Source organism: Micropterus salmoides, unplaced genomic scaffold (genome assembly GCF_014851395.1).
Source record: "Micropterus salmoides isolate LMB-PRFRI ecotype aquatic unplaced genomic scaffold, ASM1485139v1 Ms_hic_scaffold_17, whole genome shotgun sequence".
Lineage (NCBI taxonomy): Eukaryota > Metazoa > Chordata > Actinopteri > Centrarchiformes > Centrarchidae > Micropterus > Micropterus salmoides.
Genome location: NW_024040817.1, coordinates 13,073,788 through 13,093,488, shown reverse-complemented (window position 1 = coordinate 13,093,488; position 19,701 = coordinate 13,073,788). Strand labels below are relative to the sequence as shown.

General features: G+C 39.7%; 2 protein-coding genes across 4 annotated transcripts in view; both read left to right on the top strand.

Annotated features, from left to right (window-relative positions):
• Positions 1 to 3,945: 3,945 nt before the first annotated feature.
• Positions 3,946 to 12,139, top strand: slc30a8 (solute carrier family 30 member 8). The gene is made up of 9 exons (XM_038725594.1): positions 3,946 to 4,400; positions 6,885 to 7,051; positions 7,238 to 7,384; positions 7,828 to 7,981; positions 8,189 to 8,355; positions 8,583 to 8,695; positions 9,983 to 10,088; positions 10,223 to 10,357; positions 11,409 to 12,139. Exons 1-9 carry the CDS (start codon positions 4,330 to 4,332, stop codon positions 11,552 to 11,554), a joined length of 1,206 nt encoding a protein of 401 aa, XP_038581522.1. The 5' UTR covers positions 3,946 to 4,329; the 3' UTR covers positions 11,555 to 12,139.
• Positions 12,140 to 16,151: 4,012 nt separating this feature from the next.
• The window catches only part of med30 (mediator complex subunit 30), a 36,370-nt gene continuing 32,820 nt past the window's right edge, over positions 16,152 to 19,701 (top strand). For all 3 annotated transcript variants that reach the window (XM_038725224.1, XM_038725227.1, XM_038725226.1), the window contains exons 1-3: positions 16,152 to 16,238; positions 16,895 to 17,167; positions 19,208 to 19,366. In XM_038725224.1, coding sequence (XP_038581152.1) covers positions 16,988 to 17,167; positions 19,208 to 19,366 — 339 coding nt within the window. In that variant the 5' untranslated portion in view covers positions 16,152 to 16,238; positions 16,895 to 16,987. The remainder of the gene's footprint in view (positions 16,239 to 16,894; positions 17,168 to 19,207; positions 19,367 to 19,701) is intronic.

Genomic DNA, 19,701 nt, shown 5'->3' with positions numbered 1-19,701 from the left:
CTTAAGAACACGGTGAACAGCCATGTGTAACTAACCATTCTCGTGCCATTTCCCCTTCACTCTGCAGCCCCTAGCAACCCAACTGCACCATCTATTCACACACACACATACAAGCTGCCTTGGCAAACCAAACACAGGCCCACTTTTTGGTAGTCCACAGACGGCATCGACCAAAATAGCCCCACACACTGAAACCTATTTTTAGAGTCAAACTCACTCCACTTTTAGACCTATTCAAGAAAACAAACATCACGACTCTCAAAAGGAATAAAAAAAGCTGCATTTCTCATTATCTCATGGTCTTAATGCTGCTTTCAAAAAGGGCAGGGCACTGATGTAAGGTGTATGTGCTGTAACGTCACCAGTTGCCTTGTGAATGAATTGACATTTATATTTGTGCAAAAGGCTCTCTTTTCATGTTCTGTCATTCTCCATATCACCATTGTTATTGAATGAAAAGGGCAACACTTTACACTATGGTACACAAAATTGTGAGAAATTACTATAGAACGAGTGAGGAACGAGTGAGGAACGAATCAGGAACGGCCTGATAATTAATTAATAAGTAGTTCTTGAATGTCTCAGAATCGAGGACTGAATAGATGGAGAGTTATTAGAACACAGACTGAGAGATACTATTATAATCAGAAGCCGTTACATAACAATTAGCTAAAAAAAACTTTGAATCAACATCCTGACAACACCTTCAGTAGTAGTTCAGCAACTGAGCAGCATAAAACTAGGACTGATTAATTTCTCTTGACTTTTACTTACCCTGATTACAGTTAAATTATTTACAATGTACAGACACAGTTGTCCATCCATCCATCCATCGTCAACCGCTTATCCTGTGTACAGGGTCGCGGGGGGATGGAACCAATCCCAGCTGACATTGAGCGAAAGGCGGGGTACACCCTGGACAGGGGTTTTAACAATTGTGACAAAGTAAATTACGTGTGATCAGGAATAATGGTGTTATAGTTGTACAATTACAGCTGATATTCCTCCAGAGTCTACGTGATAACTGTCCTTGTAACATGTTTATAGGATTGTTAATAAAGCTTTTATCAGATATTTTTATATGGCTGATGACATAAAGGCCTGATTTGTAACAGACATGTCATTTTATGAAATTGCTGCATTTTATTAGCATTGTGAATCCACATCAAATTCCCTCAACAGCTGTTAAGTTCTATAAATAGACAGTCTACTAAGTTGTGCCATGAAACCATGGACCACTTTACTTGAGGGGAGCACATAAAGGGCAAGTAATGGTCAGGTAATCATAAGTATATCATAAGCATGTAGCTTAAACCAATGTCAAACACAACGGCATTTGTAGCCTCAGTCACTGAGCAGAAACATAATAGAGATGACCGTGTATTAAATGTAGGATACACAATACCAAGCATAATGGATATGAGGACCATGACACAAAAACATACAGAGGAGAGTTGTACCCAAACAAATATAAATAGACAAATATACAAATGAGAAATGATGATAATTATATATTAAGCATCCTGGATGTTAAAGACCTTCAACCTGAAAAATACAAAAAATTCTGTATCAGTTCCCTCTTCCCGGGACAGATGTCTAGGACATGGGACTGCAAACACTTGCTGTAAATGGTTCATTGTCGCCACCTTGTGGTATATTTTGAAACCAAACGTTAACAACTGGTATTTGTCTTTTATCAATATATACTTTCCACAGACCATTCATTCATTCAGCAAATTTCCCTGTAGCCTAAGCTGGGTAAACATTACAATTACATAACATGTAACATGCCGTGTTCTGGCATGTTGAGCACTGTTAAATAGTATTGGTTGTATCATCTCAACATGCTATTTAAAAACCTCTGGTATGGTTCTTTAAGCTGGAAGTAGGCCTATGAAATATACATCCCAAGATCCCCTCCAGATGTGTTTAATACAATAAGAAATATACTGATGTATCTGATTTGGTTTGTCTACAAAAGTTTAATGTCCTAGTTAAAAATAAATTAAAAATACACCTAAAATATTTTTTAAGTTTGGAACACAAGATGTCTTCCACTTAACAGAAAAGTAAATTCTTTTCAGGTTTTAAAATCTCAAGTTTCATATAGGACCAGGATTCGTTTCCTTGTGATGTCAAACAAACGCATGTCTTCAGGTACAGGTGTTTAGTCAGATTAACAAGGAGTCCAATTAGTGATCTTCTAGCCTACATTAATAGGAGACACTATGGCCACGTCCAGACCACTGCGAATCTGATATTTTCCAGTTCTGAATTGGGCCACTTCCATTGTGGTCGAAATCCGATACAGATCGGATCTTTTCAAATGCGACCTGAGTCTGGACTCTCAGGTTGGAATTGATGCGACTTTGACGTCACTCTAGAGCAGCTGTTGTCTATGGTGTAATTTCTGTGTCACAGTCCTGCTGAAGACAGAGCCGCGGTGAACGTAAAACCTCCACAAAAAGCCATTATTAAACATGTGTCTCTCTTTCTCCTCTACCTTGCTATAATCTGCTCACAGATTCCTTTTCTTACACCTGAAATCCACCAGACCACGAGCTCTCTTCTGAGTTGTGAGCATGCCATTTGTCAGAGCAGACACAGTGGGAGAGGGAGAGGGAGTGAGTTGTGGCAGTAGCGTTGTGCAGCGCCAGAAACCGTAAAGAAAAGAACAGAGAGTTGTGAGCACTTGTCATAATTTGGGAGAAATGTGACCCGGGAGAGGACAATGAAACACGGGAGCTGACAGGTATCGTGCCGAAAAGTGATCGTCTGCCGAAAACTGATTGCCGTCTGCTAGAGCTGTATTGTCCAGTCTCTTCAATCACTTTCTGGCAAGTGAAATAGCCTACTGCATTTTATGGGTTGTATTAGCCATTTAAAGGTATTTTAAGAGGTAAAAAGTAGCTACTAAATGAGCTATAATCTGTCAAATATAACTCTTCTGAATGAAATCAACTAATTTCAGGGCAGAAATAACCTTTCGGTCAATAACTTGGTTGGTAGGCCTACTCAGCAAGTAAAATAATGCAGAGCAATAAGGATAATTACAAAATTGTTTTCATTTTATATCTAAGTTGGCAGTAAGTCATGTTAATTAGGCTACAGTCCGTTTTCCAAATATAAACAAAGATATTACACATAGGCCTACCAAACATCAGTTTTCGGAACGACACCTGACCTCTATGCCTCGGTTTACTCTGTAGCCTGCAACAGCGTGCTGCGTGTGACGTCGTGTTATTCTTCTGCGCATGCGGGTCACTTTCAGGCCGCGGACAGTCTGATGTGGGCCACATTTAAGCAATAATGTGAACTGTCAAACAAAACAAAAACTCACAATTAAGCATTAAGGCCAGCAAAATCCACTTTACACAGATGGAATCAGGTTACTCACAGCTTTAGGTAACATTTTTCGATTTAAAAATAGTATGAGCACAAAATAATGGCATTAAACGCCTGTATTCTTATTGTATATGATTTATAAAGGCCGACCTATATTGTATTTGTAGGCTTCCTATATTTTTATTCTCCTTTCTTTGTCTTTTCTTTTCTTCTTTCCGTTTTAACTTTAAAAAACTCAAAAAAATAAATAAAAATAACCTGAAGATTGTTATCTAAACTGAGACGGAGTAGGGTCATTTAGACAGAAGCCTGGAATCAGAAATGAACGATCATGTGATAATACACAAGGGAAAGAGCGCACGGCACTTAGTTGGATTGTATAATCATGGAGTGCCGGCTGGCCAAGGGAGGTGGGCGGGGTTCTCAATGAGCTTGGTTGTTTTTTCAGCAAAATAAGCCTACCCCTCCCGGTGTTGATAGGCAGTGCTAACTCAACCAATTAATTACTGAAATTGTGAATTTATCTTTAACTTTTGGGGCTATTGTCAGTAAAACATGAACTTGACAACCTGTTTATGTGCCCGTCTCCTGCCACCCTCACCAACCTTTTGCTGAGATATTTGGTATATTTTAAACTTCTATTTAACTTCTTGGATCGCTGCAGGGCGTCACCTTGTCTCTCATCACTCGGCCACAGAGGCGTTGCAGGCGGCCGTGAATTTGCACACGGTGCACCCGGTGGGGATCACAAGGCTGCATCACATATTTGGTTGTTTGCACCCAGACTGATTTTCGAGGATGTGCATCCGCTGTTAAACACTTTTAAAGGGACCTAAAGGAGCTCACAACAAGAAATAGAAATTTAGTTTGGACAAACAAAACTAAAGATTTCTCTGAAGTATTAATTATTAAATCTAAGTTGTTTTTAGCATGTTTTTGTTTTAGTCTGGGCATTTTATCTGATTATTCTCCAAGACGTCAGTCATGTTCAAAAAGAAGAATCCAGAAAAAATGTCCCTCGTGCCTGAAGTGAGGAAGACATACACTGAGGGAAGGTAAACTTTTATTCTTACATTTCTGCTTTATACAAAGTTAAATTGGAACCGAAGAGCTTGTGATTGTCTGTCTGAAGTGTAATGAAAACATTTCTTATCCTACATGTTTGCAGTCATTGAGGTTTAGTGACACACAAACCTTTACGTAAAATATCCACTGTGAAAGCAAAAAAACACTTTTCCTCATTTATGGTCATTGTGTTGTTTTACTACTCGTTTTCCACACGAGACTAGTCTGGGATCTGCTGGGACTAGCAGTGTGCAAACGTGCAGTTCAGTCAGCTCATAATCAGGCGTTATAGTTTGCGGGGGAAGAAAAAGGGGAAGGGGGGAAATGACTAAAACAGAGAAAAGATGAGGCTGAAGTAACCAAGTTGTTAAATTATTACCTAGTTGCTACTTAGTTGAATTTTAATTGAATTGCTGTAATTGTACTGTTGCTGGTGGACAAGGGAAGCTCGATGTGGATCCAAAACAAAGCTATTTATTTTAATTAACATTGCATGTAACTACATTTAGTAATCCTAATGGATTTAGTCAAACTTCAAGCAGGTTAAGACAATTACTTTTTCAACTCACAGACCACCGATTTTTCTGGTGTACAATTTTAGTTTATTTATAAAGTGTATGTTGGGATAAACACTCCAAGTGTAAAAAAGTGTATTATTTGACACTATGTTAGTAAAGCGAGAGAATTAACAAACACAACAAACTAATAAATTCTGCACAAAATGTATAAGTATAGAATACCTGGGGGGGGGGGATAAATAAAATAAAAACAGACAAAACATTTAAAACACTATACATAACACAGAATCTGTATAAGAACATCATAACCTATTTATGTTGGGATAAACAATTTTGAACCAAACACAAACGTGCATCATATTCAAGTAACCACTGGCAGGTGAAGGTGCTGATGGAGCAAGAGGGGCAACAGGAGTATGGGGTCCATGGTATGCAGGTGTCAGAACAGCAAACAAAGTGAAGGTGACTGGGGCTTGAGGACAGACAGAGGTTGCATGGGGGAAGACAAAAATTGGAGTTGCAGCAGGAAAAGCTTTGGAAAAATCTGTTTCTGGGCTGATGGCTTTGCCTGTGGGGCAGCAGTGACAGTAGCTTCAGCTTTCCACTTTGTCTTCGCCTGTCCTGCAGTGCTTGGAGGCAGGTTGTACACATGTTTAGTGCAGTGTGTTTGGGGAGGAGCAGCAGGGCGGATATTGGCAGTTGGAAGGACCTCAGAAGCCAGAGGAAGAGGACCAGGTAGATGAATACCCTGCAGGAGCAGTGTGACATCCTGCCGCTTAACCCGTTTATTATGCCACTGGATGAAGGTCGTTTGATTGACCTCAACCAGCTGGAGTGTAGCGCTCTGCATGATGGCTCCATTACCCAGAATTAGCTGTCGGATGTTGCGGTAATCTTGCAGGATAAGAGTCCATCTTGTCAGGGTCCCACTCTGTCCTTGCTTTTTGGGACTCTTGTGTAAACGACAGAGTCTAACAAATGGTTTCCACCAAGCAGCAGCAGTCTGGCCATTGGCCAGGGGAGGCAGTTGACCCCAGTACACACAGCTTCAGGCTCTCCACACCAGCAGTAAACTCTGCCTTTTTCTTGGGAGACCTTAACTTTCCTGTTATGAGCCTGTCCTGGTGCCGGGCAGCAAACAGCAACCGTTGCTGGTCAAATGGCAACAGGTTCTGCAAAAGGCCTATGATGGTGATGACCTGTTGGTTGCTCAAAGTCAAACTATAGTGTAATACCAGGCACACCCTCCTGCTGCAGGTGCACTCTCTTGGACCGGTGTAGAAGGGTAACATCCTCTGGATCCCACTCGAAAATGCACACAGAGAGGTGTACCATTAAAAATGGGGTATAGAGGATGGGCGTCAGTGGTACAACAAGCTACCAGTTGCCGCATGAAATGATAGATATTCAGACGGATGTTGAGGTCTGTCCATCCACCAAATCTTTTCTGGAGTTTGGTCTGTCCACCAGTCTCCATGCAACAGCCGGTGTCCACATAAAGCAGCTTTGGAGGAGGCATAGCTGCCTGGCTGTACCTTCTGATGAGGTCTGCCACCATGACATCCAGACCAGGTCCTTCCTGTGCTGTCAGCACACTGATAAGGATCTGACCCAGCCCAATTGCCTGGGTGAATACTACACTCCTCAGACAGCTGACTATTTCATTTTGACAGAATTTATAAGCTTCTAAATTGCCACTTATTATTCAGGGTTTAAAAAAACAACTAAATAGACTAATTTAGTTTATTTATGTCCCCGATTAAAACAAACCCCCTTCAAATCTACTCTCTAAAAGTTTGTTTTTCTTTTAAAATATCCAGCAATTTGTTACTCTGGGAGCTTGTGATGGCATTGTTAAACCGTTTTGTTTTTTTGTTTATCAAAAGCTTAACAGCTAATAAAGTATGTGCCTTTACTTGATTGTATTTATTCAGATTTTTTTTTATGTACATCCAGTGCTCCCAACCAGGTGGCATTTCACATGGACGGCAACAGTGGCGTCAAGCATTGCCACGACAACAGCCATGCGCAGGAGGATCGCGAACGAGAGAAGAAATTTGCCAGGAAGAGGTTGTATGTGGTATCTGTCATCTGCCTGATTTTCATGATCGGTGAAATCCTTGGTAAGTCACTCTGTTTCTCTCATTTTCTTTCATCTGTAATCCCAGAGTTTTCTTTCAAGCTCTTATTTTCTTTTTCATACTTTCACAGCCGGCGCATTTTCCATTACCCGATCACTGCTCCAACGTAAACTATAACGCCTGATTATTAGCTGTTGGAAAGTTCTGATAAGCTCTCTCTCTTTGCAGGTGGGTATTTTGCAGGCAGTCTTGCGGTGATGACAGACGCTGCCCACCTGCTGGTGGACTTCACCAGCTTCATCATCAGCCTGTTATCCCTCTGGCTCTCCTCCAGACCTGCTACACACAAGCTCAGTTATGGCTGGCATCGTGCAGGTACAGCACTAAAAATTATATATTATCAGACACTGTCATGTGTAGTGTGTGCTGAATCACATGGGGGTTAATAGTTTTGGGACCTAGTAACTTGCCAGCAGACAATTTTTGTGGACAATTTCTATAATCTAAAACTAGAGACACTTCAGACCTTAAGTGCTAATTTAGTTGCTCTCTGATGGAATATGTTAATGCCTAATTGGCCAATATTTTACCAGGTCATCAGTAAAATGTTAAATTATTAGAGCTGAACCAATAATTGTTCCAACTTGAATGTGATGTGTACAGTTTTCTTAGTTACTGTTCTAACTTTCAAGCAGTTCTACTTGGTGTAATTTGGAGTTGGAAGGCCTGTCTTCTCGAGCAGCCTCCAGTCAGTGTTTGACCACAGCTCTCATTATTTTTCCTGATTTATTCTCCTCCTCATCTCTTCACCCATGCAGAGATCCTGGGTGCGCTGCTGTCAGTTTTCACCATCTGGCTCGTAACGGGAGTGTTGGTTTACCTGGCTGTGGAGCGCCTCATCAACGATGACTACACAATCGAAGGCACTATCATGCTCGTTACCTCTGGTTGTGCTGTGTTGGCTAATATTATGTGAGTAAAAGTACACACTATCAGCACCATTTGAATATTTATTGTTGGATTAAAGCCAATATAGAGAGGAGGCATGGGATGCTAAATCCAGCTTCATGGACCTTTTTTTTGAAGAAGTTTGTTATAGCATGTTGTCAAAACTCCTTGCATTCTCAGAGCTGATTAGTTTCATACTTTAAAAGTAATTTGTTCCTACTCTCGACACAGCATGGCCCTCACCCTTCACCAGTCTGGACACGGCCACAGTCACGGTGGTCTCAGCTCTCACGGGCATGGCCACAGTCACGAGACAGGAAAAAAACACGATCAGACCTCAAACCACAGCCACTCAAATGATAACCATGTAGACTTGGAGCAAAAAGGGTCCAGTCATGGTAGGTTCCTACTCATTATCACTTTCTTCTCAAATATGATCAATGTTGGAAACAATGGAAATATTAACTGTTAAATTCCCCATGCACAGTATTCTGCAGCATAATGTATGCACTGCGGGGGGCATTGCACTCTATTATAATTACATCATAATGGAATATATAATTAATTTTTATCCAAAGTTTACTTATCTTCAGGACATGGATCTTACCGAACTACTGTGTTTCAGGAGGGAAGGCTCAGCAGGCCAATGCGAGTGTGCGAGCGGCCTTCGTCCATGTGGTGGGAGATCTTTTACAGAGCATCAGTGTGCTTGTCAGCGCCATCATCATCTTCTTCAAGGTTAGGAGTCTCTTTAGGTGTGCGCAAAGGGTAGCAAGTCTTACAGAGTTAAACTTAAGTGGAGTTGAGGAGTACAGAGTGTGAAATGCATAAAGGCATTTTAAAATTGGTAAACTACAAGACAGGTATCTTTTCAGTGTTTTAAAATTAAAAATATTTTAGAAATTAATTAGAAATACAAATAATGCACCTGTATAATATTTTCAAATTTAATTTTCAAATTATCTTGTATAACGATTTCTTTCCCAATAAAGCAATAGTAACCCGAGAAACATACATTTTACTGCATCTGTTCATATTGGAGCAAAGCAGTAACTTCCAGATCATGAAATAAATTGTCAAAATTGAATCAAACATTATCTAACACAAGACAGCATATTACGGTGAATCCAAGCAAAACAAATCTGGGCACATGGCTAATCCAAGTAAAATAAGCCAATAAACTATGGAGAAAAAACAATAAAAGGGGCACATGCCACATTTTCATTATAGTAGGAATATTTTCATTCTGCTGTTTTTCCTTTTATATACATTAAAACATTTGACCAAACTTCATAAAACTTGACATAGTAATTATTAGTATTTGCGATTTAGAGATTCAGAGAGCGTCCGCTTAGCCTAAAGATTAAACCAGTTCTTTCCTTGATAATATGTAGTCACATTATTACATTACATATTATCAGTCATAGTTACCCCTGAATTAGCTGATGTTGTTGTGATTTATTTATTAGTGTTTTGGCTGAAATGTGGCTGCTGTTGGTGTGAGGATGCTGCAGCATACAGTACCGTACCTCTCATTTATTAATTCCTGCATTATTTTTAGCTTATAGCCTTCCACCGCTCTGTATTCTCGTTGATTAAAAACTCACTGGAGGAATGTCGAACAACTCAAGGCTGTAGCTGTTTGCAGCAGGAAAGATGGTCCTGCCTTTTCTGTCCACATGCAGTTTTATTGCTTGGCGTCTTGTCTGCAGAATGCTCAATGATTAAGTGTGCTGCAGATCCTCTTCCTGGGCTGCCATTACAGCAAAATTACGAGCTTCTCTTATGTAAGAAATACTAAATGAATTGTCACTGTCCCGTGTCCCTTTTAGTGTTGGGCAGTAAGTTCATTTCTTCTGGGTAACCAGTGCTTAAAAGATAACTTGGATACTTAAGGAAAATATGAAATACTCATTACAGCCCAAATTACCAAGATCAAATGAATTATTTAACCACACATATGATTAACATGCCTGATAATACTTTACCTTGATTTTCTGTTTCTGGGTTACTTGTTTCTTTCAGCCAGAATATAAGATTGCTGACCCCATCTGCACCTTCCTGTTCTCCATATTTGTCTTGTGCACCACCTTCACCATCATGAGGGATATTCTTATTGTCCTGATGGAAGGTATGGCTGTCATTCCCTGGCCCTAAAAACATTGACAACATACAGTGTTAGCAGCTCTCTGTCTCACTCATTAGTTTTCAAAGTTTAAGCTCCACCTTTTTATCTGTTTTTTTTTTTTTTCATCTGCGACTCAGGTACTCCAGCAGGGGTAAAATACGGCGAGGTGCGGGATGGTCTGCTGACAGTGAAGGGAGTGACAGCGGTCCACGACCTTCACATCTGGGCCCTCACTATGAACCAGGCTGTACTGTCTGCACACGTAGCCATAGGTGAGAAGAAACGTCTTCTCTTGTGAAACTATGAGCTGCCTGCTAGATTCAACCATATTTTGTCTTTATAAACTGGTGCCAATTGAAACCATACGTCATGAATGAGTCAAAACACTGTAAGTGGGTGCATCAAGATACATTTTCTTTCTTTGGTTGACATTCATATGAATTTGCAAGAATTGTTCTAATTTCAGGCTGAACTACGAGTGACGGGGCAGAACGCCCTTTATGTTCAAATGACTATATATTTAAATCCCAATGTGTAGAAGTGTTGACATTTTCTCAACTTATTCCAATGGCATTTTTTTTGTGTTTGTACTTAATGGAAGACAGAAAAAAAATTAGCAACAAAGTGAAACACCTAGCTGACCTTAACTGAAATAGGTTTGTCTGCAGGTCCACAGTACTACAGGACAAACCCTCAAAATGGATGCAGTTCTGTTAAGTTGAGGCATCAAAATTACTTGGTTGGGTTTAGGAAAAGATCATGGTTTGTCTTAAAATAGGTATGCTAATGCAGGAAATTATCTCAGGGGGCGTGTCGTGTAGTAAAGTCGTTGTGCGGGACTGCAGATAGACCCCTCTCGATATTTTTCGCAGGAGTTGGGTGAAACCAAAAATGCTAATGTTGCTTTTTGTCTGCTGGATGTGTAAATAAATAGACAATGAGAGAGTTAAAATGGTCACTTTACAGAGAATACTCTTGGTTTTGGAAACAACATAGCCTTTCCTCTGGCACCAACCTCAGGCATTTTATTTAGACTCCAAGAATAGCAGTTGTCTATCCCCTTTGACATCCATCAAACAATTTTGTTTTCTTGTGTATAGCACACAGACTCTTTCTATTCTGTCAATGAATCAGTATAACAACCTCAAGAGGCTTCTAGTGTGCCTCTAGACTTTTCTTTCTCTTTTCTTCTGCAATGAAACTGGTGCTGAAAAAGTTTTAAGGCGCATACATTTACAGTATAAACACAAAGGGTGATATGACATGACATGAGGGTAACATTTGTTTATTGCCGTTTCCTTTGTCTCTGTCTCTCCTCCCCAGATGAGTCAGTGGATGCTCAGACTGTCCTAAGAGAAATGACACAGGCTTGTTTCTCCTCCTACAACTTCCACTCTGTTACGATTCAAATGGAGAGACAGGCCGACCTGAAGCCTGGATGTACCCTGTGTGAGGAACCCAAGATGTAGGAGCATGCTCAGATTCTCTGTCTGATCCTGGCACATAAGGCCAATCTATGCTTTAACTGCTTTAACCTCTGGTGATAACACTATTTTGTTGTTCTGCATTGCTCATTGGGCCCTAGGGTCTTATTGTGACAATACCAAAGTGTCATGACTGCGCCTTAAGTGCCTTTTGTGTTGACATTCCCGAAGAAATGTTGATATTGAAATAACAGTGAGCCTAAATGAAAGACAAGCTTTCTTGACTGAAATGATTTTTAGAAGAAAACCTCCCCTTGCACATCCTCATGTGAAGTTTTAACTTATTTAAAACTTTAATATTCACAAGTTCTTTCCTTTTTAAGTATATTCATGTTGAGACACACACATTCCTTGTCCTCAACACATATTGGAATTACTGTTTGTTTACCTTGTGACGTCGTAAATACAGATCAATAAATGATTTCCATGCATAGACTGTTACACCAGCAACCTCAGAAGTACTGTATGTGGAGAGCATGAAGTGTATTTTAATACATTATCCAAATGCCTTTCCACTGCCTTTTGTACAAGTTGTAAGGTACAAGATGAAATAAAAAATTCCTTTTTCAAATACTCTTATGAGTCTTGCTTTCAACATCTGATTTAAAGTGTCATAAAATCCTAAATGACGAAGCGCTGTATCCGTTTTAAACTCTTACTGCCAGCCCCAGTTGCTGGGCAACAAACTCACAAATGGATCCTTTGTCTAGAAGGGCATTTTGATCCCCATTAATGGTCCCCCACCTCTTTGACCTTAGACCAGCTTGTGTGATTATTTAAAATATACCTGGGCGGCCATTTAAGGGGACCAGGGGCCTCTGACATGTTACTGACACATAAGTGTTTACAGCTCATTTTAGTTTGACCTTCTTCTACCCTGCTGTTTCCTGCAGTAAGAGCTATGGGTGTCCTGAGCTACTGTAGCACTCTCAAAGGCTTCATTAATAATGACTGACAAAGAGCTTGCTGGTGCCCTTTTACTTAAATATCAAAATTTTAACCATTTCATTCATGGTGTCCACATTTGGGTTAATGTATCATGGTTACCTATTGTACTTTTTCAAAATGTGATGAATTGTATTACGTTATAATAAAACAGACATTTAACAAATATGAACATAAATAACAATGCAAAAGTGCACATTACAGTGTGAAATGACAACTCATGACTGCTTTGCGGGTTTTCACGTGAAATAAGTATTGTACTCATGTACTGTAAACTAAAACTATAAAATCTGTTAAATTTGGTATGATGATATGTAATAAGTGAGATTATTCAATGTGAAGTTAGATAAGGATAAAAATATGCAACTGGGTTTCTGTATACATGTAACTACAGTTAGAAATATTAGTGTTTTTCCTCTATTCGTTTCTAAAATATGTGTTTTATTGTTAGTTTCCAATAATTGAGCTTAAATACATAACATGCCATAAAAAGCGTAATATTCCATAGTTAAATAATTTGAAAATAAAACAGAATTTTGTAGAAAATGTAAATGGTTTCAATTTTAGCACAATTTTGGGTAATAAAAAGAATCTTTAAAAATCTAGAGAAAGTTTTTAAAAATTCATGCATGAAAGGGTACTATTTTTCCTGTGGGTGTAATGTTTGGCTGCATAGGTGATCCACTAGTGGGGTGCTGCTTCTATAGGGGTTTTAAATGTACTTAATGCAGCTACATGTAGAATTTACATTTGTATGTCTTTTAATTTTGATACTGCTTACCCATTAATTTGGAAAGACAGATCATTTATGCCTTTTTATGTTGTTTTTTTAACTTTAAGAAATAATTAAAAACATGTCAGTAACAAATAAAAACCTTAATTAGAATAAATACTCTAAATCTAAATATACATAGTACCTGGAAAAACGCTATACAGTTTAGTCTAGTCTATAACATACTGTGTGTGTATATGTATAAGGTGTTTCATTCACACACAAACACTCCAATAGCAGTGAGCTACCATGCAAGACTGGCAAATTAAGAAGCAGTGTCTTGGACAAGGACACTTTGGCTGTGGACAAGAGGAGCTGGGGATCAAATTCACAACCTACTCTACTTCCTAAGCCACAGCAGCAACTATAAAGTCTGAGTACATGTACATATTTTATACATGAAATGTGAGGTATTTTAATGCTAACACTAAAATATCAGATAATAGTAGTAGTGTTGAGTATTTTTACATTCCTGCTCACATGCACATATACAGTACACATGCACACCTAACCATATGCTCGCCCTCCCCATACACTTTATGCCTGTTTCCTATACCTTCAACTACGCTAATCTCATTCTTGAGTCCAGAGACTTTCGAAAGTGAATGCTCCCTTCCCTCGCCATTCGAACTTAGCCCTGGAGGGACCAGATCAGTGCGTATTTAATTACAGCAAGAGTGAATGCACTAGGTGGCTAGATAATCCGTTTTAGTCCTGATACCCCCTCAGCTAATAATTATTACACGGTTTGTGTTTCCTCACATGGGGTGTTCTGTCGGTCTCACTTTCAGCTACTTCTTGCTCCTTCTCCAGCTCTTCTTAAAGGGTTTCCTCCCTGCTTTGCTTTTTCTATTTCCTACCTCTTCACCCCTCGTCTTCCTCTTGCTGTCTAACCCTGTCATGTTCAAGGTTCAAGCCCCTGCAGCATTGATGAGATGATATAGCACAATGAATCTGCCATCAATTTCAAGGTAATCCGTGTTTCTTGATGGGTTTCTTTTATGCAAGACGCCTCATTTACATGATGTACAGTATGCTGCACGAGACACACAAAGGTAATGATTTATATGAATCTTCTTCTCTCCAGTAAAGGTTTGTACAGAAGCCCTGAGAAGCAAGTGAGAAAAACTAAATTCTGGTGATCCATTTTGTAAGTGTGATCTAAATTGTTGTCTCTCTGGTGTTAAAGACTCAAGAACAGGTGAAAAAACAGTATTGCAGGGATTATCCCTAAACACAAAGGTAACATCAGATTAGTGCAGATTAAAATACATTTCTAGCCAAAAGAAAGAGATGACATTAATGTTATAAAACTTGCCAACACACACCTTCTGTTTAGAGTGAGAAAACATGAATACTGTTATGAGTATTGTACAGTGGTGCACTCCAGCCTCTTGGTAAAAGAATCTTGGAAAAAAGCTTTTTCCCCCCACATGATTGGCTTGTGATGTTTTTTAAAGTTTGACTTTATAAGAATGTTTTCTCTCAATGTGGTTTGATCATGTTAACATGAAATAAACATTTGAAAACAAAGAATTTTCCATCAGCTTGCCTTGATGTGATCAATACTTTGATCAGTGATGATAGATGACCTCTCAAGTACCAAAGGGCCTGTAGAAAGCAGCCTTCTCAGCCCTGGCTAACACACACACACACACACACACACACACACATACACACACACAAATTTCAAACCTTTGTGAATTTTTTCTTATATTGTCAGCAAAGCAGGGGCTGCATAGTCCACTCACTACCTGCCTCCACCCCCTCACTATCGCCACTATCTCGTCCCAATTAAACACACCAAGAAGACAGGCTGGATGATTATGGAGAAACTCATTTCCAAATGGCATGCCTCAGTTGGTCTGGCACTATGGCAGATGGGAATTGTAAGAGTAACGCTCACTCATCCTGGCAAGCTAACCAGCACTCCGTCTGCAATTAAGAAGTTGTGGGCAGTCAAGTGAACTTGACACAGTGTTTTCATATCAGTGTTGCATGTTGCAGATAGGGTGTTTTTTTTTTTTTTTTTTAGCGAAACAGAACAAGTGAAAAGAAATGACTTCAGGTTATTATTACACAAAATGTGTTCCAGATAAAAGGAAATTGAAATCCAGCCTGTAACCCCAAATTTGAAAGAATAATGTAAATTAAGTAATAGGCATCCTAATCTACTTTTTCAGCCCCACTGAAGCCTGAAGGCAAAGCCTTTCTTTTTTCCCAATAAAGCTCTTACTTCCAGTCTCTGTAAGTCAGAGCAGTAATTCTGCTGCATGGCAGAGCACATGCTGAAGAAGCAACTTTGTATAGCCTGTCTATTTCTGACACCGCTTGTATTTCAAATGAATGTGAATTCTCATGGCTCACAAAATAATCCAAGCACAGCTGTGCATTATAAGTAATGGATGGATGGATGCATTGATTTTATTTAACACAGAGTCGACAACATGCCCATTTATGGGATGAATTTAAATTATGCTTGCTAAAAAGTTATAATGACCCATGAGAAGCAATCATGTGGCGTAAATTGGCCTGGGGGTAGATGTGTGTGACTTCGTTGTTATGTAAGAGTAGACCAGCATATGGCGCTGTTACCCTTAACAGCCTGAACACATTTGTAGTGCGCATTGCTTTACCGTAATATAACGTAATTCAATGAAATGTTGTCATTTAAAGGGAGGGGGGCAATTTTAAATATAAATATGGGTTACTTTTAATCTTAATAGATATGAAATTTCACTTCGTGTAGATTATAACATTGTCGTCCGGTAAAAATCACTTTAAATGACTAAAGAACATAACATTTTCAAGTGGCCCTCTACTCTGTCATTTACCTACCACCAGTCGCGTTGTCGAGACGAATTCTCGCGGTAGTTGCGGCAGCTGAGATCCTAGCAGAGCAGAGCAGGGAACTTGACATGTCAACAAAACAGATAAATTATCACCACACAGGTAACATTACACGTTGTCTAATGTTCTATTAAGTAAATATGAACCCTCATTGCGATATTAAGTGTCACGTCGAGCCGGAATAACCAAACGACACAAAAGAATGAATGCGAGGGAAAGTGTCGTGTGACTGTCCACTTAGCTTTGGTGACACCACTCCACTTTTACATGTTAGCTAATTAACCCGGTGTCAGGCTGAATGCAGTTTGGTTTGGTATTTAAAGTCCAGGATAGCGTCTAACAGACATGTACTGATTTTAAAGCACGTTTAACTGTTTTTAAAACCCCGGTATACAACTTATATTAAAGGCTATACCGTTAGCTCAGAGACTTCATCAGTTTTAACGTTAAGTCTTATTTAGCTACACAGGGTTTAGTTTTAGTTTATTTGTGACAGTTATGAAGCTTTTAGAGAGCTGTACTGCATTTTCTGAGCGTATAAATGGTATTTTATACTTTATTAATCACACCACTGTGGCTGACTGATGATACTAAGTTAGTTAAATGTTATGCCAATAATCTTATGCATTAATGTAGCTATCTTTTATCACTCTTTAGATACTTTCATACGTGAGGAAATGCAGTGTTTACATTAACTCCCAAGTTTCTTATTCATTTTGATTTTCCTCTCCTACGCTGTAAAACTCCACTTCATGAAGGCATGTAAGGGAGTGCTGGTGTGGAATAGTCTGACAGGTAACACCTCAGCTGGACCCAGTCCTCCTCCACCAGCATCCTCATCTGCGGTCTTCATGACAACCCCTCCGCTAGTGTCACCTTTTGGCGGGCAGCCACCACCGCCTCAGCAACAGCAGCAGGCCCAGGCAGCACGTGATGTTAACACAGCCTCGCTGTGTCGCATTGGCCAGGAGGCAGTCCAAGACATTGTCCTCAGGACCATGGAGATCTTCCAGCTCCTCAGGAACATGCAGGTCTGTCACACTCTTGTTTCTCTGCCCACATGTCTGACAGATAGGATACAATCCCCCTCAGTTGCCTCTCCTTCTGCTAATGGAATGAGGAGAGTAAAAACTGCAATATGGAGAGTCAGCAGATCAATACAAAAGATAAAATGGCAGAATGTGATCATAAAAAGCCAAAAGATAAACACAAAATAAAAAAATATATAAAAGAATGTAAAATATTAATTATAGGTCTGATGGTAACATGACAGATTGTTATTTGTAGCACTATTATGCAAATAACAAAACAGCTGTCATTCAGGAAGACCGTTCTTAAAAAAATATGTTTTGATGCAGGATTTAAGAACAGACAGTGCAAGCAGATTGAAAATTAAATTGGAGGCTGTTCCAGCGTCAAGAGACATCAGTACAACCGTCCAAAAGCTTCATCAGCCCTTGATTTTTAACTTCAACTCATCTCAAAAGTTTACGCCACAGGCATTTATGGACAGTAGAGAGTTTAAAGTTCATGTGATCTGGTGACCGTTTAAGGCCTTGTATGGATTCTGAAAGAAGTTAAAATTGTGGATTATATAGGGAAAGTAGTCTGCAGCCTGCCTGCAGAATTCTGCACAATTTGAAGCTAAAATGTCCCTGAATTAATACAAACATGATTTTTGTGTTGCTTAATGTTTAGGCCACTGTCACAAAGAACACCAAAGGTCTTTCAAAAACACTTGATTGTAGGAATAAAAGGTTCCAAGCACTGGTTGCATTTGTGAAGAGAGGCTGATGAATAGGGCCTCTTTTGTTTCCCAGAGTTGAACAGCAACATCCAATCTCTCACATATGCAAAGCAGCTATATAGTGTGGCCAGATTATACTTGAAATCAAAGTTGTAGTAATTTTTTCCTTGCCTACCAGTGGAATAAAAATGTGTGATGACCAAAAATGCGTATTCCCCAGCAGTGATGTTGTATGAAGTGTTAGTAAAAGCAATTAGGGCCACATACTAACTTTTGGCCCTACATTAAATCTTTTTGTTCAGAGAGTATGTTGTCTGAAATATTATCAATGCACAGTCCTTATGTGTCATACTGATACCGTACATTACAGGGTACATTAGTGTGATCAAGTGATGGCAGGAAGTTGTCAAATTACTTTCAAAGTTAAGCTAATCGATTTCTTTAGCATTTTATTCAGGATATTAACCCTCATATCATTTAGCTCTGCAGTTCACATGTAGTTCAGCTCTGACAGTGTCCTGAAGACGAGGTCAGCATGAGTTTATCATGGATGTCTCCCTGCTCTGCGGTGGCACTCCTTCTGCACCTTGTTAAAATCACAGCCAGAGAAGGGCCAAACAAGCACGCCGCAGCCACAGAATGTACAACAGAATTGTTGTGACTTGTTGTTTAGATGACAGACTGTCTTTCTACTCATAAAAAAAAATCTTCATTTATCTTCTCTTCCCTGGCTCCCCCCCCCCCCCCCCCCGTCTGTCTCCCCTCTGTTTCTCTATGTCTCTCTCTTCGCTTTGCTTGCCCTGAAGGCAGGCTTGTTTCATGTTATGTAGGATACTTATAATAAGACAGTGCTGCCCTAGAGGCTTGTCTATCCTCTCAATAAAAAACATGTCTTGTTACTCTTTAACACCCATTGTAGTTAAAAGTCAGTGATGCCGCCTCCGCTAGAGAGTGAGTGGAAACATTCAAAATGCAGCAGCTGAAGAAGTTAACCTTTGATGCAGCTGAGTTTGTGTTTAGTAGTTTTAAACTGTGATTTTATTATATTATCAAGACCAATTACCATATTGTTGAATTAACACAAACACACTGAACACATTTCTCTAGAAATAGAAAGGAGCTATTACTCTGTTACCCGTGTAAACAAATGTGCATCCACTGTACATTAGTAGAAGCCTTCTAATGAACTATTACCAGTTAGGGAGTGTTTGTGGTGCTTTTCGCAGTCTGTGGGGATCAATGGCTGTTGCTTTTTATTAGCACTAGCACAAAATGTAGGCTTATACTTCACTTAACATAATGTTTCCATTGTGGTGCTTCCCAGCTGCCTAATGGAGTCACTTACCATCCAAACACCCACCAGGACAGGCTGGGAAAACTCCAGGAGCACCTACGGACTCTTTCTGTGCTGTTCCGTAAGCTGCGCCTCGTCTACGACAAATGCAATGAAAACTGCGCGGGGATGGACTCCATACCTCCAGAGGTGAGACGTGGCGAAACTTGATGCGACTTTGTCATACTAAGGTGATTGGATTAGTATGTTTAGGGGTGTGCACATGACATGTCATCATTTGTTTGGGCCAGTTTGAATACAGGAAACAATTTAATCCATGCACGCCATGAAGCCTTACTGACAGTTACGTTGGATCAAAACCTCTTGACTGAGAATGAACAAAAGAATCATGCTAACGTTATGGACCTTAAATGCAACATACATGGGCCATGTCTCTGTTGCTGTAGCACACTGGACATGTGACACACTGGATTGTGATGATGTGGGGAACGAATGTGATAAAATTGACCTTGGAAAACAGGACA